The sequence below is a fragment of the Polistes dominula genome, unplaced genomic scaffold, assembly GCF_049000335.1.
Source record: "Polistes dominula isolate Pdom_NZ unplaced genomic scaffold, Pdom_raw_medaka contig_28, whole genome shotgun sequence".
Taxonomy (NCBI): Eukaryota; Metazoa; Arthropoda; class Insecta; order Hymenoptera; family Vespidae; genus Polistes; species Polistes dominula.
In genome coordinates, this window is record NW_028300879.1 from 1363304 (window position 1) to 1388679 (window position 25376).

At 27.5% G+C, this 25376-nt stretch overlaps 1 protein-coding gene across 2 annotated transcripts in view; it reads left to right on the top strand.

Moving 5' to 3' along the window:
- Positions 1-17795, top strand: part of LOC107065083 (alkaline phosphatase) — a 135622-nt gene extending 117827 nt beyond the window's left edge. For both annotated transcript variants that reach the window (XM_089173033.1, XM_089173029.1), the window contains 2 exons: positions 8097-8218; positions 15826-17795. In XM_089173033.1, coding sequence (XP_089029159.1) covers positions 8097-8218; positions 15826-16257 — 554 coding nt within the window. In that variant the 3' untranslated portion in view covers positions 16258-17795. The remainder of the gene's footprint in view (positions 1-8096; positions 8219-15825) is intronic.
- The last annotated feature ends 7581 nt before the right edge of the window (positions 17796-25376 follow it).

Sequence of the window (25376 nt, forward strand, 5' to 3'; positions counted from 1 at the left end):
TACCGGCATTTAGTATCAGCCCATTACCGGCATTTAGTATCGGCCCATTACCGGCATTTAGTATCGGCCCATTACCGGCATTTAGTATCGGCCCATTACCGGCATTTAGTATCGGCCCATTACCGGCATTTAGTATCGGCCCATTACCGGCATTTAGTATCGGCCCATTACCGGCATTTAGTATCGGCCCATTACCGGCATTTAGTATCGGCCCATTACCGGCATTTAGTATCGGCCCATTACCGGCAGTTAGTATCGGCCCATTACCGGCATTTAGTATCGACCCATTACCGGCATTTAGTATCGGCCCATTACCGGCATTTAGTATCGGCCCATTACCGGCATTTAGTATCGACCCATTACCGGCATTTAGTATCGGCCCATTACCGGCATTTAGTATCGGCCCATTACCGGCATTTAGTATCGGCCCATTACCGGCATTTAGTATCGGCCCATTACCGGCATTTAGTATCGGCCCATTACCGGCATTTAGTATCGGCCCATTACCGGCATTTAGTATCGGCCCATTACCGGCATTTATTATCGGCCCATTACCGGCATTTAGTATCGGCCCATTACCGGCATTTAGTATCGGCCCATTACCGGCATTTAGTATCGGCCCATTACCGGCATTTAGTATCGGCCCATTACCGGCATTTAGTATCGGCCTATTACCGGCATTTAGTATCGGCCCATTACCGGCATTTAGTATCGGCCCATTACCGGCATTTAGTATCGACCCATTACCGGCATTTAGTATCGGCCCATTACCGGCATTTAGTATCGGCCCATTACCGGCATTTAGTATCGGCCCATTACCGGCATTTAGTATCGGCCCATTACCGGCATTTAGTATCGGCCCATTACCGGCATTTAGTATCGACCCATTACCGGCATTTAGTATCGGCCCATTACCGGCATTTAGTATCGGCCCATTACCGGCATTTATTATCGGCCCATTAATGGTAGTTGATCATTGGCCGATTAATGGGCCCAGCAATGGGCCACGTTTTATTCAAATTATTAGCCCATTAACATCATCATAATTTAATAATCTATATATCATCATCTTCAGACAGTTATATATTTCTTTATGTCTGATCCCCCGAAAAATATACCTGACAATACGAAGGATTATACAGATTACAATAAAAAAAACTGCTTGAATAAACAATGAAAGAGAAAGGGATTGAACAAGATAAGAGTCGTCCGTGCGCGCCGAACGCTCAGGAAAGCGGTCCGAGGTAGTTACGTTTAGGCACCAAAAATGTAGTTAGAGACATCGGATCTTTTTGAAATTTTAACACAATATTTCTACATATATATACATTCGAAAAATGATAAAAAAAAAAATAAATTTTTTTAAATTGCAGAGTAGAAGGTCCCCTTAAATTAAAGCAAGAAATTTAGAAAAATAATATGAAACTCTCAATGTTTCACATTTTAATCTGAAATTTCAGACAGTAAGAAGTACTTATTATTACTTTAGTCAATAACAAATGAAATATAATTTCACGACAAAGAAAAATTTACAAAAGTCACGGAATACTCCAAAGGATTTAAGCGTTTAAGGGCTGGGGGGTTAGGTGAATTGAATAAAAGTATGACAAGAATCTCAGTGGCAAAATTTATCGAACTAATTCTCTAACGTATAGACATGCTTTCAACTCGCTAATGCTCTCAAACAACGCACGCCGATTATCCTTGACTTTATCACACTTTGATTTTAAGAGGAGAAGTGAAAGATAGGGTTAGAAACAGGAGAAGTGGGGGGGGGGTAGACGAAGGACATTCTTCGAACGCCACGAAACTTCTTGGAATACCGCGAGTCACCTTGTGCAAGGTGTTAGTGAAGCCAATGGCAAAGTTTCAACTCATTTATAAATCACCCATGGGCTATGGGAGTCACGACGCATCCCTTAACACATCACAAAAAACTTCTTTTATCTTCTTTTCTTTTCTTTACTTTACTTTTCTTTTCTTTTCTTTTGTTCTTCCTTATTTTATCTCTCTCGTGCCAACAGCTGATTCATGAAAAATTTCAAACCGATCTCTCTTCAGATCAAGCTTGCATGCTTCAACTAAAGCCATTAACCTAAATGCGTTGAATATAAGATCACGAAAGCACATCCTAGGGAAAGTCACACGACTGGTACCGACATCACCAAAATACTTTTACATTTATATGAGTATTATATTTATATATAAGTATTATAAATTTATTATTTTAATATTTATATTAATATATATATAAATTGGTATTTATACTAATAACATTAATTTATAATACTTATTTAGTATTTTTATTACTATTTATATAATAATATATTAAATATAAATATATATATATTATTTATATATAGTAAAAATAATATATAGTAAATATAAAATAAAATACTAATTATTACTATTATTAATTTATATAAGTATTTATATATATATATATAAAGTGAACTGCAAAAAATATTCAAATACTTTTCGAAATTGACAACAACATAAAGTATTCGGAATTTTGTAAAACTTTCGGTCTCATCTGTATTCTATAAATATTAGTCAAAATTTCAATGAATTCTATCAAAAATATAATCTTCCTTTATTTGAAAATCTTTTAAATACCAATTTAATATAACGATGATTTAAACTTCAAATTCAAATTGCTTCTATAAACGAACAAAAAAATAATTCGTTTACAGAATTAACTAGATAGGATCAATAAAATAAATGGATATACAAAATACATTTATTTATCTCTCAAAAAAGTCTTTCTTTTTTTTCTTTCATAAAAATCTGAAAAAAAATACTACTACATTGCTACTACGTAATAATGAAAACTAATTTCTCTTAAAAAAAAAAAAAAAAACTGTTTCTAATACTGAATAGTAAAACAAATGAAGAATATTTTGTATTTCCTAGTAGACAATAAAAAGTATTCTTTGTCAATTGTCAAATAAAATATTCAAACAAAAATAATATAACCATTCAATTTCTAAAAGAAGTGTTCGAATATTTTCCTAATCCACTGTTTATCCTCGTGACGTTGAATACCAATAACATTGGATTTATTTACATTTCAACGAGAAATTTAACCTCGAAGAAAAGAAATGTCGGTACGTGACTCGAGCTATTAAGCCCCCTTCCCCCCACCCCTCTCCTAAAAAGAAGTCGACGAAAAATAAAATAAAAATAAAAATAAAAATAAGTAAAAAGTACAGAAAGAAAAAAAAAAGAAAAGAAAAACGAAAGCATAAGGGGAAATAGTTCGTTATCCTGTCGAGTAGCCCAATTAATTGTCTGGGTCGAAAAGAGAAAACTAAGCCAAAACGAAGCGAGAAGAGTAAAGAATGTTTCTCGAGTACTTGCGTTTAAAACGTACCTTTATACATTTATATATATATATATATATATATATATATATATATATATAGATCTGTAGTTTGAAGAAGAATCTTTAGCATCCGGTGAAAGATTCTTGTCAAATAAAAGATTTTTTAAAGAGGACAACTAGTCCGGAAATTTCATTCAAATGAGACAGGATTTGAAAATTGTACGGTCATCTTTGTAAAGCTTCATAAAATTCATTTCGACGAATGTTACTTAAGAAACTTTTTTGTCAGGAACATCTTCTCTGCTATCCATTTATTTCTTTCTTCTATACTTTATTTCGTTATAGTTATTCTTCAAAGTAAGTATAATCATGCGAGTAATGCATTTTTAATTTATCTCTTTAATTTCTATCTTTATTTTTTTATTGTCATAATCGCTTGGGAAGCTTATAAATCATTAGTGGCTTCCTACTTATATATATATATATATTTTTTGTATTTAATCTTTCATTTAATTATTTCATTTAAATTTAAATTAATTATATCTATATTTATTATAATATTCTTATATAATAAGCATGTAAGGTACTTTAACTTATCTCTTTTATTTTCATAATTGTTTGGTAAGCTTTATAATTCGTCGATGGTTTTGTACTTGCATATTTTGTTATATTTTAACATTTTATTTAATGAAATTATTTAAATTTAAATTTAAATAATTATATTTATTTATTTATATTTATAGTAACATCTTATATATAAAAAAAAAAATCATATAAAATACTTTAACTTATCCTTTTATTTTTATAATCTTGGTAAATTTATAATTCGTCGATGGTTTTGTATTTGCATATTTTGTTATATTTTAACATTTTATTTAATGAAATTATTTAAATTTAAATAATTATATTTATTTATTTATATTTATAGTAACATCTTATTTAAAAATATAACATACTTTAATTTATCTCTTTATTTTTATAATCTTGGTAAGCTTATAATTCGTCGATGGTTTTGTACTTGCATATTTTGTTATATTTTAACATTTTATTTAATGAAATTATTTAAATTTAAATTTAAATAATTCTATTTATTTATTTATATTTATAGTAACATCTTATATAAAAAGTGATTAACGAAGATAAATCATAAATTATTACATTTGTGTAACCTTCATATCATTATTTAACATGCACATACACACTAGTCCCTTAATAATATTTATTCACTTAAGCTTAACTAAATTAAAAGCGTACTTCCTTAACGTCTTTACACACGCTAACCAGAACGTGCTGCTTCTTACAGTCCTATTTTAATATTCCTCTATATTTTCACATAACTGAAAATACTAAAACATCGCAATTAAATTGCAACCAACTTGAAACATTTTACTTTATAAACTATTTAACAATGTCATTCAACTATACTTAGTTTTTCATTCAATTTTCTTCAATATGATTATAATAGACACCTTGTATAACGTGATTAATACCTCATGCATTAATTTGAATCAACATTAAAGGAAATATTGTATTCTATGCTAATTTTTTTTTTTTTCATATACCCAACATGATTTTCTGTAATTTTTTTTGTTTTTTTCTATAAAGAAACTTTACTATTAATTTGTGATAAAATATATTACATAGAAATATCGTTGTGTAAAATTCGGGATTTAATATCATTATAATTATTACACATATATAGATATATGTTATAAAAATGTATTACTCGGATTTTTTATTATTTCATGTGATTTAATTAATGAATACATTTATTTTTGCATAAGAAAAATCTTTATATTTTTATCTCAAAGCATGTCTATACCATTATGAAAAAAACTAATTTTATAAAAACACGAATATTCCTTTCTCTCTCTCTCTCTCTCTTTCTCTTTCTCTCTCTCTCATCTCATCTCATTCCATTGCATTGTTTCGAACTTTTTTACTGGCTTTCAGTTAACCAAAATTAATAAAACATTTGTGTTCATCTTTTTTCGAGTTTTTTTTTTTTTTTTGCTTCCTCTATTTCAATGTTTTCCAAAAGAATAATATTTTCAACTATGAATAATTTTCAATCGCTCACAAACGACAGATCCACTGTACCTAACAATTTACAAGGCCGTCTGCATTACGAAAAATGAACGTAATACATCGCGAGACGTGCTCGTGAACGTCCATTCCCGTGAGAAGATTGCATTATGAGAAACAAGGGATGAAAAAGGGATATAGAGGGGTATGGAGAAAAGGAAGAAGTGTAAAATGGCAAGAGAATAGCATCGCACACACACACATCACCGATGGTGGTTAACTAAAAAAGTCTATGATGTATGATAGCTCATAGCGATATCATAAACAAAACGGTTTCGTTCACCTAGATAATGTTGCTTTATTTTTTCCTTTTATTTCACTTCTATAATAATAATAATATTCCATCCTCTTATTAGTTAATATTCATTATTCCATGTCGGATCGATTTGTCATTCTCGTTCTCCTCTCATTTATCTCGCAGTTATTAAATTTATCAAATTGCACAAAGAATACTTGTAAATTGATAAGAGTAATTATCATTTGTCATGAAATAAACGAAAAAATAGAACAAAACAAACAAAAATGTTTCATATTTTCTAAACCCCCCACCCCCCAACGAAAAACGATTTGGAAAGAAACTGTTGGGATGAAAAATCAAATTGTCAGAGGGAATACCTTAAATAGGTTGAACATATTTGTACGGCCAATAAACGGTTAAATTATACATTGTTAAACGCGTTGGACGGGGTTAAAGACGACGACAGGTGGTGGTGTGGTCTATTTTTGAAGATGCTTCCTTTCGTACGAAGACAATGCTTTTGAATAAAACATTCACACCGACAGGCATGTCCTTGAAGTAGTATATCCCCTCCTCCTCCCCCTTCCCCCACACCGCGAACCTTTTTCCTTTACATTTTTCTTGATTTTTCTCTGTCCTTTCTTTCTTTCTTTCTTAGTACATTCAACATCTCCCATTTCTTTCCTTCTCGCATATTTTTACTTGTACATTTTACACTTTATGTTTCCTCTTCTTCTATCTCTTTACTCCTGGTTCAATTATCCGTATTCTCTCTCTCTCTCTCTCTCTCTCTATTTTTTTACTTTTATTTCTTCTTCATTGTTTTGTAAAAATATAAGAGGAAAGTTTGAAAATTATTTTATAATTGATTTGACGTAGACCGTCAATATCGATACGCTAGATTAATCCCCCAGTAATATTGATAGTAAGAAAGAAGCATTAATAGATTATTGATCGATTAATAAGCAAGAAGAAATTCATTAATTTTCGAAGTTTATCTTGGTAGAAACTTTCTTACTTGCTTGTGTATTAATGTTATTAAATAAGTTTATACACAGTGTATGTATAACAGTAATATTATCTATCATTTCAAATCTCTACAAAGTTTTCTCATCAATTAAATATTAGGGAGAGAACCGTAAAGTAATGAAAATTGTTCTTTGCTAAAAAAAAAAACAAAAAAAAGAATAATATTTATTTATTTATTAAAGTAATTTTAAATGATAAGTAAACGAAAAATTGTTTCATCATATTTTTAACATCTTTTTTTTTTTTTTTTTGCTTAACTTGATATTATTATTATTATTATTATTATTATTATTATTATTATTATTATTATTATTGTTATTTAAGAAATAATAGAGTATGTTATGTTTTTGATTGATATAATTGGACTTATATGAGTTAGGCCACTTTCCAAATAAACTTTGTCATCGATTAAAATTAAGTGGCAAATTTTCTTCTCTTACCAAATTTTAATAAATTTAAATCACTAAAATTTATATATATATATATATATATATATATATATTTTATAAATATAATAAATTTTATATATTAATATAATTAATAATAATATAAATATAAATATAAAATATATATATATATATATATATATATATATATATATATATATATTTTATAAATATAATAAATTTTATATATTAATATAATTAATAATAATATAAAATATAATATTATATTATATAATTAATTAATTATATTATTAATGTATACGATTTAAATAATATTATCAAAGTTATATGCAAATGTTTAAAGTCATTTAACTAAGAAAAAATTGTTAGAAATCTTGTCTATTATCTAATATATTTTTATTTCTTACGATAGTATGCAAACCCCCCTAACGTGTCTCGATGCAACGTAAAACTAAAATACTCTTCTTTGTTTTTTTTTCTCTTTTGCTTTCTTCACTAATGTTTTTCTTTTTTTGTTTTTAGGATACCTATCTATATTTTTTTTCTCTCTCTTTACGGGCCACAGACTCTCTTAAATTAAATTTGGTGACCCGTGTTCAAATACGAATTCGACACCACTGACGTAGAAAATATATCGATCTCAGTTCTAATATAAAACAGTGGTATTGTGTGTGTGTGTGGGGGGGGGGGAAGAGTAAAAACAATATCGAATATTCTTAAAAAAAAAAAAAAAAGAAAAAAAAAAACAATTGTAAAGGATAAACGTGTTTAATATGTCGATCCAATGTAATTAATAGTTGTGTAATATATTTAAAAGCAAAGTTATCCAACGTTAATACCAAGTTGCTTTCTTCCTGTATAGGATATATACGACGACTTTGGTAAAAACTTCCTTGTTAATAGTCGACAATGCTAGTACGACCTAGACAACGAACGACATTTTGCTTTTATTTATGAGATTCCTATCGATCTAATCCCGTTGATAGATGGTACCATCGTTTTTTTCCTTCAGGTTCTGACAGCAAGGTGTCGGATGTTGATGGACAACCCTACACGACGCTGCTTTACAGCAATGGTCCCGGATACACGCAACCACGAAATATTCTACGTGATGCCGGCAAGGATTCTATACAGGTAAAAAATTATCCTAACATTTATATATATATATATATATATAACTATAATAATATAATATATATAATATATAATAATACTATAATAATTATACTATAAATATATATGTTATATTAATATTATATTATATTATTATTATAGTTATATTATTATTATTATAGTATATATATTTATCACTATAATAAGTTATTACCTAATTTATTATATAATATAATACTATAATACTATGTATAGTTATTACCTAACTATAACTAGTTATATATAAATATAATAATATATAATATATATAATACTATATAATATTATAATATACTATATAACTATATTAGTATATTATAGTTATATAGTATATTATATTTATATTATATTATAGTATATTATAGTATATTATAATATATTATAGTTATAGTATATTATAATATATAGTTATATAGTATTATATAAGTATAATATATATAATACTATAATATAATAATATATATATAATAATATTATAATAATTATAATATACTATACTATAATAAACTATATATATAATTCTCTCTCTTGTAAATTCATAACATTTAATGGAATGAACTAAATGGACTAAAAACTAAAATAGAAAAAAAGAAAAAAGAAAGAATGAAGACCAATTAAAAAATATTCCATAGAATTTGTTTCCGTAAACCCGACAATATTATATAAAATAATTTAAAATATTGAAAAAACCAATGAACGTTTAAAACAAAGTGAACGGGGCTTGGTTAAACTTGTTTTCCAACTTTTTGTTTTTGGGAGGAGAGTTGTCGAATGCATTTTTAAATACTCGTTTGAAAATTATAACTCTCAAATAATAATAATAATAATAATAATAATAATAATAATAATAATAATAATAATAATAATATATTTAAATCACAAAGAGAAATGGTGAAGTATAAGTATGTATACTTAAATACACATGGTTTTTATTTTTTGTTTTTTTTTATTACTTTAACATTTCATTTCAAAATTATCGAGCTTGATAATTAGTCGACAGTTTTTCAATTCTCATTTCCTTTTATTTTTTTTTTATTTTTTTTTTATTTTGTGTGTGTGTGTGTGTCATTTTTCTCTCATCCTTCTCGTTCTTTTCTTACTCCATTGGTTCTCTTGCCGGCGCCGACAGGCTGTATGCACTTACATTCAAAGGACTATGACGACGACGACGACGACGACGACGATGACGATGAGGGAAGAAAAAGAAGAAAAAACCCCCCAAAAAAAAAAAGAAAAAAAGAGAAAGAGAGAGAACAAAAAAAAAAGAAAAGTAGAAAAAGGTAAAAAGAGAGCAGTCACGACATACGCCAAAAGCGCATTCTCAATGCCGGTACCCATTGTCACCAACGGCCCGTTTTCTCTTGTTCTTTTTTTCTTCCCTTTTTTTTCCTTCTTTTTCTTTCTTTTTTTCTTTTTTTACCTTCACGTTACCACGCTCGGTCCTGAAAACGTGAAAATCGAATCACAAAGCGCGATTTCGAATCGAACGACGAAAAATCGTCTACGTTTTGTTTCTGAAGGTAAAAGAGAAAAGAGGAAAAGAATATAAAGGAAAAGAGTATATATAAGGAAGGACAAAAATTGTGTAGTGACACGTTGAAGAGAGAAAGAGAAAGAGAAAGAGAGAGAGAGAAAAAGAGAGAGAAAGAGTATCAAGTATATTTTACGTGTTCCCCCGTGTATGTGCGAAATAAAAATCCACCCTTCGTGGTGTGAATGCTTGCTTGCTTGCTGCACATGCATTTTTTTTTCTTTTTTTTTTTTTTTTTTTACTCAAAGTTTTTTCCTTTTGGTTTGTATCGTCTATGTTACTCGTAAAAAAAGTTCTCATCATTAATTTTGTTATTCCTTTTATTTTTTATTTTTTTTACATTTTAACGTTACGTTAAATAAACAGATAATTATTTACACTATTTCATAACACATGGGTTAATTTATGAATAATCGTAAAAAGGATTAAAAAAGAAAAACTAACTAACGAGTGAGAATGTTTAATGTAAAAATGATCGGAAAGTTGAATTTTAGAAGAAGAAAAAGACAACAAAAACTGAAGTTACAGTTTGTTTAATGTTATCTTGATCGTTGTTTTTTTTTTTTTACTGCAGAAAAAAAATCACTAATAATTAACATCTCTTAAAAAAAAAAAAAAAAAAAAAAAACATTTCAAAGAAGATAAACGAATATTGTATAAACGTATGTGCTGCAAACAAAAAAAAAAAACAAAAAAGTAAATTTAGCGAGCTTGAACGTGTTTTATTAAACTTTGGTGTGTTAAATGTTTCCTTTTGAAATTCCTCATTTCTTTTCTCAAAAACAGGAGTTTTAAAGTTGAGAAAAAAATTCATTAAATTAAACTTTATATATATATATATATATATATATAGTTAGATAAATAGATAGATTATTATATCTTCTTCAGTTTGTGTATATAGGAAAAATTTAAAATAATAATGGTGTGCACATGGTATACAATATAATAAATCTATTAACACATTCGCGACTGACATGGGTACCGGCAAAAATAACGAATTATTTAAATTTATATATTTAAATAATATAATATAATATAATATAATATAATTATTTAAATATTATATTGAAATAATTAAATATCAATTTAATATATAAAATTTATATAAATATATAAATTCAAATTTATGTATATATATATTTTTATTATTATTATTATTAATTATTATTAATTATTATTATATTTATTATATATTTATTAAATATAATGTTATATTTTTATAATAAAATTTGTATTAAGATATATATATATATATATATATATATATATATATATATATATATATATATACATCAATTTTATTTTGTCGGCAATAAAATAAATCACGGTAAGCAGTAAAAAATAAAAATTCGAAAAGGGAAAGTTACAAAGATATAAAATATTAAAATCCAGTGGAGGACCATTAAAGTTATATACATAGCATCGATCTGTCTTCAAGTCGGCATTCAGCCAACCAAGCGCCCAGCAAAGCCAACTAGTAGGCTATCGAATCGACCAACTAGCAAGCTAGCTAGCCAACCAAATGGTATTCGTTGATATTTAGATTCGGCTGAGTTCCTTCTTCAAAAGGCAGATTTATATCCATGACTATATCCATATCTATGTATGTGTATGTAGATAGAAACTGATTAAAGTAAAATACATTTTTTTTAAATGCTAATTAATGAATACTATTGTTCTTTGCAATGAGATTATTATTAACTTTGAAATCAGGTTTAATCAGTTCAAAAGATATTCAATTATTTTAAACGTATAGTGTATAATATTTTATTTTAATAATAATAATAATAATAATAATAATAATAATAATAATAATAATAATTTCTTTTAAACTTATACAATTTGTGCAAACTTTGAAAGAAACATATATTATTATACGTTTGATATACGCATAAACTATGACGGATTGTAAAATATTAGAAATATATCGGAAAATGTATCCCTTTTAACAAATTGATAATAATAATTTATGAGAAAATTGAAATTTCGCATAAGTTAGACAATACTTCGTAACTTAATCGATAATTATGGTTTCCAACGTCGTCATTTATTATTACGAAAGTGTATTAAAATTTCAATATTTAAATTACTTCTTAATATAAGCTTGTTTAGAATATTTTTTCTTTTTTATCTTTTTTTTCTTATCATCATCTATTTAGTAGAGCTTAGAAAGTTTGTCACTGATAAATAACGCTTCCAATCGAAATTATGCAACGATGTGTATAATATCATCATCAAGCGATGCAGTATAATAAAATAAAGGTTTAAAGTATTTTTTCTTAAAAGTTTACACCTGTTGTATAAATCTAAAAAAAAAAAAAAAAAAAAAAACAAGAAAAAAGTATAATAATGATTTTGAGAATATTATCAAGAAAATTCAACACAAGTCTGAACTGTCTCGTAATTTTTATTCTTTTCTCGGTTTGCATTTCTTTCATCGATATTCTTTTCTAAAATTCGATATTTTTTTCGATATTTCGTAAAATGTCTGCTGCAAGAGAATTTCTTTTATATATAAATAAATTTTTAGATTTTCTAATAGAATTTCAATCTATCGGTAGACTGCAATATGAAATGTGAAATTTAAGCTATACTAATTACGATATTTAATATCATTTATTTTTTACATTTTACATGAATAATTTCAACTTTAAGAGAAAATAATGTAATTCGACGAATATTATAACGCACATTTTAAAGTTCGCTATTCTCTACTCTAATTACAATATCTAAAATTAAAAAATTATTTAAATTTTATCTCATTATTTAATCCTCTTTTATGTTTCCCAAAGTTGATACTATTAGGTGGTTCGAAAAGTCGAAAGTTTCGTTTGTCTTTTGTAAAAATGAAGATCATTTTTGCTTCGAGATTAAACCTAAAGCTTTCAAGTAGTCATAATTAGTTGAATTTGATTAATTTAACCTCTCATCGATCTCATGTGTTACTATTTGTCGGTTTGCATCAACTAATGCCATTATTACGTCAGCAAAAAACGTAACGACTTTCCGAACCACTTGAGAAATCTATTTGTGAGTATAGTGGGGGTTAAACCAATCAAATTCAAGTTGGTCATTGATTAATTAATGTTCATTTGTTCTTTTATTTTTTTCATTATCACTATGGAGGTTAGAAGTAAGGAATAACATCTCTGTATATGAAAAGTATCCATTGAAATCGAATCAATTGAGGTGGCGCCACATTAGCATCATGGTAAATTTTAAGGGAAGCGCCAAATATTATTAGAGTAGTATTAAAAAATAAACAATTACAATACATTTACAATTGCTACATTCATACCATATCAAGCATCTACACCAGCGCCATTCTGGAAGGTTTTTCAACTGTTATTGACAGAAAATGCTGAACACTTTTTTCACATTTTCTTCCATAAGAGATTTTACTCCTTACCCTGTACCCTCCATAATTATCACTTGTATAAAAAATCAATGGCCGTATGTCAATAAAATCAACTATGCGAGAATTTAAGTATTATTATTATTATTATAGAATTATAAAAAGACAATAGAAAAAAAGTTAGGTTAAGTAGGTTAGAAATTTAAGTATTATTATTTAACGTTATAAACAGTAATAGGTAAAAGGATCACTTAGAAATTAATGGAAAGATAAAGAAAAAGAAAATGAAAGAGAAGAGAATAAAATATTTGAGTTACTTTTTGTGTCATTCTATTTTTAGTAGGTACATGTGCCGCTATGCGTAGAAACGCCCATATTTGATTATGAGGGAAGTGAGAAATTTCTTTGATATTCACATCAGAGGGTCAATGATATAGGCCAGTGGTTCCCATGTAACTTTATAACTCCCTTTACAGGAACGTCACGAAATATTCTACATTTTTCATAATTTTCATTCCATTTGGGACTTACCATTTGTGCAAAACTGAATTTACAAAGATCAATGTAATGAAGAAAACAAACCTATGTCCAATTCAATTCTATGATTTTGAGAAGAAAATGTACAAATACCAACAGGCTGATCCATTTTAATTATTACAATTATTTCAATTTTTTCGAAGAGGGTGGAGAGTTGGAGAGAGGGAAGAGAGGAACAAAGTTTGGTTGAAGGAGAAGAGTACGGAGGCTCGAAAGGCGGGAGATGAGGGGTAAAGAAGGATAGGAGGAGGTTGAAGGGAATGTAGAAGAATTGTAACCCTTCGGGGTTAGCAAAGAAAGATTATTCTAATTCTAATTCAAATTATTCTATTTAAATTTTTTTCAATTTTGTATTTTCTTTTGATTGAAAATGTATTTTATTTATTTGTAAAAATGGAAATGTTGATTTAGCTAAAGCACCGAAAATTTAATAAGTTTGGGAATCAGTGTGGTGTATAGGTTTACAAAATTATTATGAGAACGTAAACGTTTAAATCAAAAATGATGAATTAAATTTGCAAATGTTTATCAAAACCACATTTCAACTAGGACCTACCATTGTTACGCGTACATCTATCTTTACTTTTTTTATTCTCTTTCCTTTTTTTGTTTTTTTTTTGCGATCCCAGCTCGCAAACCGAACTCGACGCGCCACGGAGGTTAAAATTAAAATCCTGGATTTTTCATTGTTTATAGTAAAAAGAAAAAAAAAATAATAAAATAATAAAAATCTTCTATATGCAATAAATGATCGAAAGACAAGAGCTTTAAATGTTTTCTGTTATTTTTCGAAACAATACTATTATTATTATTATTATTTATAGACACTTATAAAGAATTTATTGAATATAATTATATTGAAATGTAAAAAAAAGGAAAAAAGAAAAACAAATTTCAATTACAATTTGATCACAACAGGATTATAACAGGACACTATTAATTAACACAAAGGTTTAATTAATATTCACTGAAATTATTATTATCAATAATTTTCTAATGTAATATTATCTAAATCTTCTATTATATTACATTCTATTCTGTATATATATATATATTAAATGTTACTAAATATTCCAACTGATATTTGGTTCCCATGATATTTGAATATCTAAATTAATAATCACATTTAAGTAATTACAATAAATTTGATACTTTTGCAAAGTTAATAAATTATTAATCACTCGTATTTATACTCTCTCTCTCTCTCTTTCTCTATATATTTATACTTTGAATTCGATGAAAAATTTATACACATATTCGAGATTTACGTTCTATAAAACTGGCTACTTTGGTGCGTTAAGATTACGATCTAGGATTTCCTTCAGGCAACGAAAAGCTTCGCTTGAAATACAGCCACGTTCATTTGTACTTTTTTCTTCGTCTGTGAGAACGCAACGTTGAAAAAAGAACAACCGAAGATAAAATGAATAAGAGAGATTGTAGCAATGGTTTACCTATTCGATTTCTTGGCAAAGAAAAGATATTCCAAACGTTTTATCCAATTTCACTGAATTATAATGATGGTAACTTGACGATTTGTGGTATAATTGATTGCTTGCATTTCAAGACTTTCTGGATTAACTGTTTTACTTGAACGGTTGTAATTTTATAACTGAAACAAATCAGTCGATAGATTAATAGTAACGATCTGCCACTTTTCAAGATAAAGATTTTATCTTGCTATTAGTCAAGATAATTGTAGATGATAATAAACTAAAAAAAAAAAAAACATGTTAAATGTGAGTAGCTAATCTATCGGATATAATACGTCCGCCATTATAATAGCTCAAACCATTATTATGATATTCAATACGATACGCTTCATTAACTTGATGATTTAATTTGATTGAATAAATGGGATGAAATTTTGATATTAATTATTATCATATTTATTTATCGAAATAAAATTGACATTACATAGGATTTCTATTGCCTGTAAATTCATTATCATATATTATTATTCTATTAAAGTATTCTTTTCAATATACTCAACAATGGATATACGTAAGTATCGCTGGAAAAAAAAAAACTAATCAAAAGCAAGGATATTAATATTTAATATATTTTGTATAATAAATTTGAGTTATAAACAATCTAAACGATCGTTGAATTATCTTCAATGTTACTTTAAGAGAGAAATGTGTGTGTGTATGTTCTCTTTTTTAGACAGCAGGCGTTCCACGTGCTTGGGCGACACATGGTGGCGAAGACGTGCCAGTATTTGCGATTGGTCCACTTGCGAGTATCCTCTTCTCAGGCAGCATTGACCAAAGTTACATACCACACGCGATCTCGTACGCTGCCTGCTTAGCCCATCAAGCAAGTCGTTGCACTCGAGACGATAGTAGTAGCAGCAGCATCGGTAGCAACGACACGATGAACGCACCGATAAGCTGTCCTTCGGCGGAACCGAACAGTGCAGCGATATCGAGCGACGTGATGAACGATCAGGCACGAAATCCTAGCACGAAATCCGTCGCTTCCCGACCACCTAGCAAACCCCGACAACCCCTCGACGATCTTCTCTTTGCTCTCCTCTTACCCTGCCTCGTTGTGAACCTCCAACGAGTTTTCCACCTACCCCTTTCTATCGACTAACCTGCTTGCTACTGGTTGGTATTCGCTTTACTCACCACCCTTCTATCACCACCACCACCACCACCACCACCACCACCAACACAACCACCATCACTCTATCATCCTACTTGCCTGCCTGCCCGCCTGCCTGCCTGCCTGCCTACTTGCCTGTTGGCTCTCTTTCAACCCTAACAGGCTTTCATGTCCCATCGGACGAACAAGAGCAGCCTCGATCTAGCCTGCGTATAATCTCCTTTGATCGTGCCCATTCCAAGAGACACTACCTACTGACCACAAGAGCGTGACTCTTCAAGGGGTGAAAGCCTGATAGAAAGGAGAAAACTTGATAAATAGCGAATCGAGTTCATCGAACCTAATATCTCTCCGCTTCTTTCTTACATTACGATATTCATTTTCTTCGGCTGGAAATATATGGCTCGATCATGGGGAAAACGATGACGCTGATGTATTGTACATTTCAAGGTTTTCGTTAGGGAAATTCTATTTATAATAGAGTTCATTTTCTCTCATCGTGTCGAGATGAGATAATGTTGTGTATAATATTAATAATATTAATAATATTAATAATAATAATAATAATAATAGGAAGGTAAGGACATGAGTTGGACTTGTTGCGAATGTTTGCTTGTTATTAAAAAAAAAAAAGGAATGTAATTGAGAATAATTTGTGTATTGCGTTCAGCTCTGGATAGAATTTCATAGATCGAGCTTTCATCTGAAAAGTATTATTAACCCTTAAATACGTGTGGTAGCAAAATATTATTATATATTAATATTTAATATATAAATTAACGCGCAATTTGTTCTAACATATCTATATATGTATAAAACAATTTAGTTTTCTCGTTAAATTTCGTAACAAAAAAAAAAAAAATAAACGATCATAATAGATTATCAACATTATTTCCATTTTTATAATTAACTTAAGAAGCTCGAATGATAATATTACGTTGATTTCAAATTTCAGATAAATTTCAGATAAACCAATGAATGCATTAATAAAGGGTTATAATGAATTTTGTCAATTTTTGTAGTCTTTGCTTATGACAAGAAAAATGATAAATAAAAAGAAGAAGGAAAAAAGAATGTGATCTCGAAAGATCTGTCCAGAGTTATAATACAAAATAATAATAAAAGAAACAGATTAATAATAATAATAATCACGATCGCGATAAATCTTCGTGATTGGATGTATCTTTTAACTTTAAAGGACAACGACAACCTACGAAGAATAACTATGTAAAGGTTAAGTTGTACTCAATATATAAAATTGAAACAAAATTAATGCATACAAAAAAATATCGAGAACAGGGTCGAGTATAAAGAAGAAGAAGAAGAAGAAGAAGAAGAAAAAGAAGAAGAAGGTTGGTATAAAATGAAACTGATAAAAATAATGAAAACAAATCTATTGAATTATTGACGTTCCGTTAAAAGCTGCTTCACTGAACACTCAGAATTTCAATTTATGAGCATCCAGGTTCGTCAGAAGCATTAAATGAGTGATCATTAATATTCACCGAGGTGTTTTTTTTTTCTTTTTTTTTTTACAATACTTGTTTCCTTTTTTCCATATTTATTAGTGTTATGATACGCTCGAGTTACCTCATTAACATGAACTTAAACATTTCGATACAAATCTTAATCATCTGTCTATATATAATAAATATAATCATATATATTATACATACTCTGTTTATGTATAATCTTTCCTTTTTTGATTTCGTTAACTACACCATGCTTTTACTTTGACAGTAAAGAATTCTTTTGTACCTTTTTTATACAGATGCTTTGATCAAGTGATTAAAAAAAATAAAAGAGTACTTTTTTTTCGATGAGTTTTAGTTATACAGTTTTTAGGTTCTACTTTGTTATTGTACTTTTAATTAATAAAAAACTAATTAAAAATAAAAATAATTAGCTAACATGTGATGCTTTTGAAAAACTCTCTTTGTTACTCGTACAAATGTTATTTTTAATATTACAAATTTCAAAGGAAAAATAAAATACGAATACACATTCTCTTACACTGTATATATGAAATGTTTGAATTTGAATAAAAACTATTACGTCAATGATTAAAAATATCATTCGTTTTTAAAGTTTAAGTATCATAATTACCTTTAACTTTAAACTTTTTACTTACTTTATTTCAATATATTTATTTATTTATTTATTTTTTTTTTTAGAATTACTAATCGTATATCTATTACCATCTCATTTCTATCTATAATTAAAATTTACATTAAATTGATATTACATTTTTTAAAAATACGAACGTACAATCAATATATACACAAAGAAATATCATTTTTTTTTTCTTTTTTTCTCAAAATTGTTGAATTATATGGCTTTTTTAAAAAAGGAATTGTATAAAATGACGTAACTCGAACGTTCGTTTACTTTAATATCAACGAGATATTACTCACCACGAGTTAGAAACAAAATAAATGAAAAAGAAATCGATGAAAGATCCAAAATGAAGAAACCATCCGATATCTCTAGGAATAAGAATCGAAGTTTTATCTCATAGAAGATTCGATTATGTAGAAACGATATTCGTAATCCCAATGGGCAATGTTTACGCTTAAAAATTCAAAATGCATTAGATGTGAGATACGAAAAGCCGATAATGCGCAGAATCTGCCACCACACACTACTGTCTTATCTTATCCCTTGAAACCGAAATTCCGAGGCACGAATCCAACAGAAGTAAGGGTGTGAGAAGGGTAAAGGGGAATAAAGGGGTTTGGGGTTTCTTTGATCGAACGTTAGATTTCGTGCTATGTATATCGTTGTGCCGAATAATTTATAGAAAAAAAAAAAAAAAAAAAAAAAAAAAAAACAGAAAACGGTGCATGGGAAAATTGCAAGTAAAATCTAATATCTTGTTTTTTTTTCTTTCGTTCTTTCTTTCTTTCAGTCTAGAAGAAATAAGTGGAAAAACATTTCTAAGCAATTTTTTTTTTATTCGCAAATTTATTCTTCTATTTTTTTTTTCTTTTTTTCTAATTCATTAGACGAACTCATCGAAAGAAATGAGAATACTTCTCGTCTATCGTAAATGTTAATTTTACGCGATTATTTGCGTAAAAAAATTTGTCGACCAATTGTTAAACGAATTTTGTATCTTCTTATCTGAGATTAATGATAAATAACAAATTATAAGTGTACAATAATTAAAAAGAAAGATAAAGAAACTTTCGATGATCCATTTGCCAATCTCAATGTCAAAGTGGAGCGCATTTGAAAAAGAAGTCCGCTTTTATTTGTCACTGCCAATATTTTTATTATTATCTAACATAAGAAAAAAAAGAAAAAGGAAAAAGAAATACGAAAAAAATTACTTCAAGTTAAAATTTGAAACTTTAATAAGTGAAAAGGTCCAGTTTAGTCCAGAAGTCAGGAATCCTTGTTATTTCTCATGTGCAAAGTGACATTTTTCGGAGATTGTTAGTTTAAAGAAAAAAAGAATAAAAAAAACAAAGAATCCTGAGAAGTCAACCAACAAACCACCTTTGTCGCGGTTCTCGCAATTGTTAAAGTTGGAAAATGAAAGTTCACGTATGTTAGAACAATGAAAAAAAAACAACAACAACAAGAAGAAAGAAAACACATACTCGACTACTTTGACAAAAGTTCATTAACACGTTTTTTTTTTTATTATTTTCGTGTGTGTCTTCTTATACCACTCGACACGTAGTCTACATTTACCTACTGTATACGTCTCGTACTTAACTTATTTATTTCCTCCGACTCATAACTTTAATTATCAAAACCATTTTCAAACGAATTATTTGAAAAGAATTAAAAAAAAAAAAATGACTTTCATTATACTTCATTCGAGGAATTAGACTCATTCAGAAACTTCGCGAATTGTAAATCGTATCACCAGAACGAAGATCATTATCTCGTTGTTTATACGGTACTCATTTGCAAAACGAGTTGTGTTTTTTTTTTTTTTTTTTTTTTTCGTTCTTTCGAGAATTCTAAACAAAAAGAAAGAAAAAAAAATGTTGAAATACCGTGAAATACAAACAACAACAACAACAACAACAACAACAACAGAAATACGCGTTTTCTGACAGAAAATATTTTGTAAACTATTTAATATCCCTATATGCACAATTTAGCAAAGGTAAAAAGCGGAATATAGAATATTTATTCGACGTGTATACACCTGTCAAGAGATTTTTCAAAACACACGCGTTCGGTCTCATTTTATCTCTGATTTATTCACTTTATTTATTTTTCACAGAACCACACTGCGTCGGTGGGGGACCATCTCTGATTTTGGCTATTACTAATTTTTATTTTTATTTTATTTTATTTTATTTTTTTTTTTTTTTTACTCTGACGGAATATATTATTTTACAGTGACAAAACATTGCGTGGAATATTACACATGCTATGTTCAAAAATTATCTTAATGGCCATTTTTATGAATATATGTAAATTGTTTTTAAGCGTGAAATATCATCGCTCATCTTGCGCGTACATGAACGTATTTACGTACCTTTTAACGCATATATATATATAAGTTATGAAATTACTGGTTAACAATTAAACAATGTGACATTACCAATGATATTTTCACTATGCAAATTGCTCAGTCATTTTTATATTCTTTGAAAATTTGTCATTTATACCATTTTACGTACATTTATATATATATATATGTATTATGTACTGTATATATGGGATAGAATATACGTATATATACATACGTACTTACATTACTCTCGAATGGTTCTCAGTTACGACGAAAGTTTGCACGCTTATCGGTAGCGTGTGCTCCATCAATGAGACTCGATTAACATTAAGCGAACGATTTTACGAGTGAAGTAAAATACGTTTACCCGAAACTTTCTTAAAATTCATTTAATTTACCGTCAAGAGTCCAAATGTTCTACGTAGTATAATACACAAACGTACGTATACACACACACACAATATATATATATATATATATATATATATATATATATACATTAGTACGTAAATACGTTCTATGAAAGTTTACAGAGCGATTGGAAAACGCATTTGAACATAATGTATTTTACATACTTTATACTAAACGATACGAATAGTGGCCTAGGGTAACGTAACTCTTTTAATGGATGTGTAATTGTGAAACCGATATCAAGTTGCGGTTCATTTTCACATTTATTACTCGTTATTGTAAAGCTTTACTCGTCCCTAATCAAAGACGATAAAGTTGCGAGACCAAAAATTTTACGAAAATGAAAATTACGAACTACGCCGATTCTATACATATAAGTATATATAGGTATATTTCTGTAAATAAATAAGGTTAAAATAAGAATTATAAAAATGCAATTCACCGATAGAACAACGTCTGTAAGCTATTGTTTCGTAACAAAAGATAATGATGACAAACATTTGTATTCATTATTATTACCTTTTTATCCTTTTCGATACAAACAATCACACACTTGATACGTTTCATACGGGAAAAAAAAAAGTACAATAATTGTGACAGTTTTCAATAAATTGACATATTTTCGTATTTTTTTTTTATTTTTTTTTTTTTACATTCTTTCAATGTAAAATAATATTACAAAAATATGTTTCTCAATAATTATATTCAAACTCAAACTATTCGTGAACTTTTTTAAAAGCTTTTATCGAATTATCTACGGTCGCTTGCAAATGACTATAAAACTTTAAAACCCATTTTCCCTCCCGAAACATTTTTCCAACTGGTTAGACATATATTAATAAATTCGTTTCATTTATTTAAAATGTTTCAAGCAATTAATAATATTCTCTTTTCATTTTGGTTTTTTTTTTTCTTTCCAATATTATCTTTACAAACGTTATACATATAGTTGTTACGTTTGAAAAAAAAAAAAAAGAAAAAAAGAAAAAAAATATGAACGAACCATTTTTCGAAAAAAAAAAAAACCTTTTAGTAGTATTTAAAAATAATCTTTTTAAAAAAAAAGAAAAAGAAAAATACCTTTTTTATATTTACTATATTTATAATATTATTTATTATAAGTATTAATTGATAGTTTAGTATATATTTATAGTATTTAATTTAAAAATATATATGTGTGTATTGAAAAACTAACAGAGATAATCATGACTCTTTGTTAATAAACAAATTATTCGTGATTAATAAAATAATATTGCGATTATAAATTGAGATGTAAACTATTCTATCTTTCAAGTTGGATGAAATTGCACAAAGTGTGCAAAATTTTATTAAAATCTATATAAATCTATAATCTATCTAATAAAATATATATAAATTAAGATTATATATAATATATTTTATATTATTTATATATATATATATATATATATATATATATATATATATATATATATTATATTATTTATTATATTTATATTATTTAATATAGTAATATATTATATATATTATATTATATAATAATATTTAAATTTTAATTTTATTTATTTATTTTTTAAATATTTCTAGTATTTTATATTATATTTTGTATATATATTTAAATTTAGTATTTTTAGTATTTCAACATTTACATAATATATATATAATATATTAAATAATATGTATATTAAATAGTGTATATAGTATATATATATATATATATATATATTAGTAAATGTTAAAATACAATTTGTGTTTAAGTGTAAAAACAAAGTGTATCAAAGTTGTATAATAATTTAAAGTATTTCATAAAGGAAACGATACGAAAACTATCCTTACATGAATATCTACATAAATAGCTTTCATGAAATAAGATAGAAACACTCTTCACATAGTTCGTTCTCGAGTTTTAGTTGAAGATGGCTTTTCTACTCGACAAGGAGACTTGCTTCTTCCGGTACAAAGTTATATTCCAGAAGCAGCAAGTAATTTGGGTTATCGCACAGTCGATAAACGATGAGGACAGTCTCGAAAGTTGGCGTAGCTGCTTAGCGCTATTACGTACTGTCGTGTATCCCCCTTGAAAGCTAACAGTTGAAGATGAAACGATTTAAAGCTCGTCCGAAATCCAACCTTTAGATTTCTAGATTTTATGCTTATAGCTAGAAACTGACTGACTGTCGTCTGGGATACAAATTTCTACGATTTCTAGTTTTATACATCTTCCTCATATGCAATTACATTTCTCTTACCTACTAACCTTTTACATAATACTACAATCTAAGAAATTAATACAAATATGATTATAATTACAGCAAATATAAGTTGTGTTATTTAATGAATTTTAATTTATACAGATTTTATAAAGAAAAATTTAATCATTTATAATTTGATGATAAGATGTGTTTGTTTGTTGTGTTTGGTATTAATTTGTAACTTTGTAATTAGAATAAGATTGGTCAAATTACTGCTTAGGAAAATTATTTTGGATAACTTTATACACACTGTCATTTTTCTAAGATTTTTATTTTAATAGTATAATATGTACCAATATTACAATATTTTATTATTCACCTAATATATATTTGCAAAAATCCATATATACACTATACATTCAAACTTTTGTTTAAGGTAACTATTTTGCGTGCTATACACACTATCATTTTTTCCAAATTTTTATTTTAATAGTACAATATGTACCAGTATTACAATATTTGATTATTCACCTAATATATATTTGCAAAAATCCATATATACACTAACTATACATCCCAACTTTTATTTAAGATAACTCTACTTTTACATTCACTTATTACATATCTTTACATAACTATTTATTTAAAACTTTTATTTCAATAATTTATAATAATACACAATGTAGATCAATATTACAATACTTAAACATGATATTTCCCAAGAATTATACAGGTGTCAGAAGTTGTTATCAAATTACTTAGCTCAACTGTATACATCATTAACGTACTTAATACGAAAACTATTTAAACTATTCAAACTAGTTCTGTAGTAATTAGAAAGCAATAGGAATCTCCCAACAGAGAAACAACACGTTCATGTGAATACCATAAGCAATTACACGATATAATCAAATGAAAACATCAATTAGAAACTAAACATCAATCACGACACACTTGTAGTAGATATTCGAAATTGAATTTCCCTGGAGTCGATTAAACGTTTCCCCATAGTTTTCGTAGAATTCGGAAACGATATTCCCTGATACGTATAGCTGGACAATTCGCATTATGCAAATGGAGTAACGATCGGCAGTTGGCACGACGCATTGTCTGAAAATCGCTGATTTTCATCGGATCGATGGAATAGTAGAAGGAAGAGCACCGATATCGAGGAAGAAGAAAAGGAAGAAGAAGAAGAAGACGAAAAAAAAAACATGAAGAAAAGTATATATATATATATATAGTTTGAAGTTAGTTACGTTATGAATATTCTGAATTTTGTCAAAGTTGAGATAGGAGTTTGACAGTTTAGGAAACACGATTGCTAATCGCAATGGCAAAGTTAAATAGGTCGCTAGTGATGTCGATTATCAATGACGTTAGAGAGGTAAACCACGTGACTGAGGAGATACGTTCGTGTTGTCTAAAAGATTCCATCGAACATCATTCATGGAAATTTCCAACGAAACTCGCAAAAAATGTACATTTTATGGAAATTTTAGAAAAACACGAAGGCACCGCTAGGGAATTGTACATTCTTCTCTTGGAACTGGCTTACGACAGGTCCGCTTGTATTTTTTGACTTTTACAAATTCTATCGCCCTTCTTATTCTTCGACTATCATCATCTGACGTCTTCCATTTTCACAAGTTTATGTCAAAAACAGATACGCTTCGTTCGACCCCCGTTAGATCCTTTCTTTGGCACTTTTACGACTCTTGTATTATGCACGTATCAACGCATATATCTATAACATATATTTATTAATATATAATTAATATATTATATTATACAATATAATATTATTATATTAATGTAAATATTATATATATTATATTAATATAATAACTTTTATTATAATTATAATAATTTATATATAATATAATTTAATTAATAATATAATATTATTATAATAAATAATTAATATAATTTAATTAATAATATAATATTACATTAATGTATAATATTATTATATATATATATAAATATTTTTAAAAATTTTTTATTATATAATTTTTTTCTTTTATTTAAATTTTAAATATTTAAAA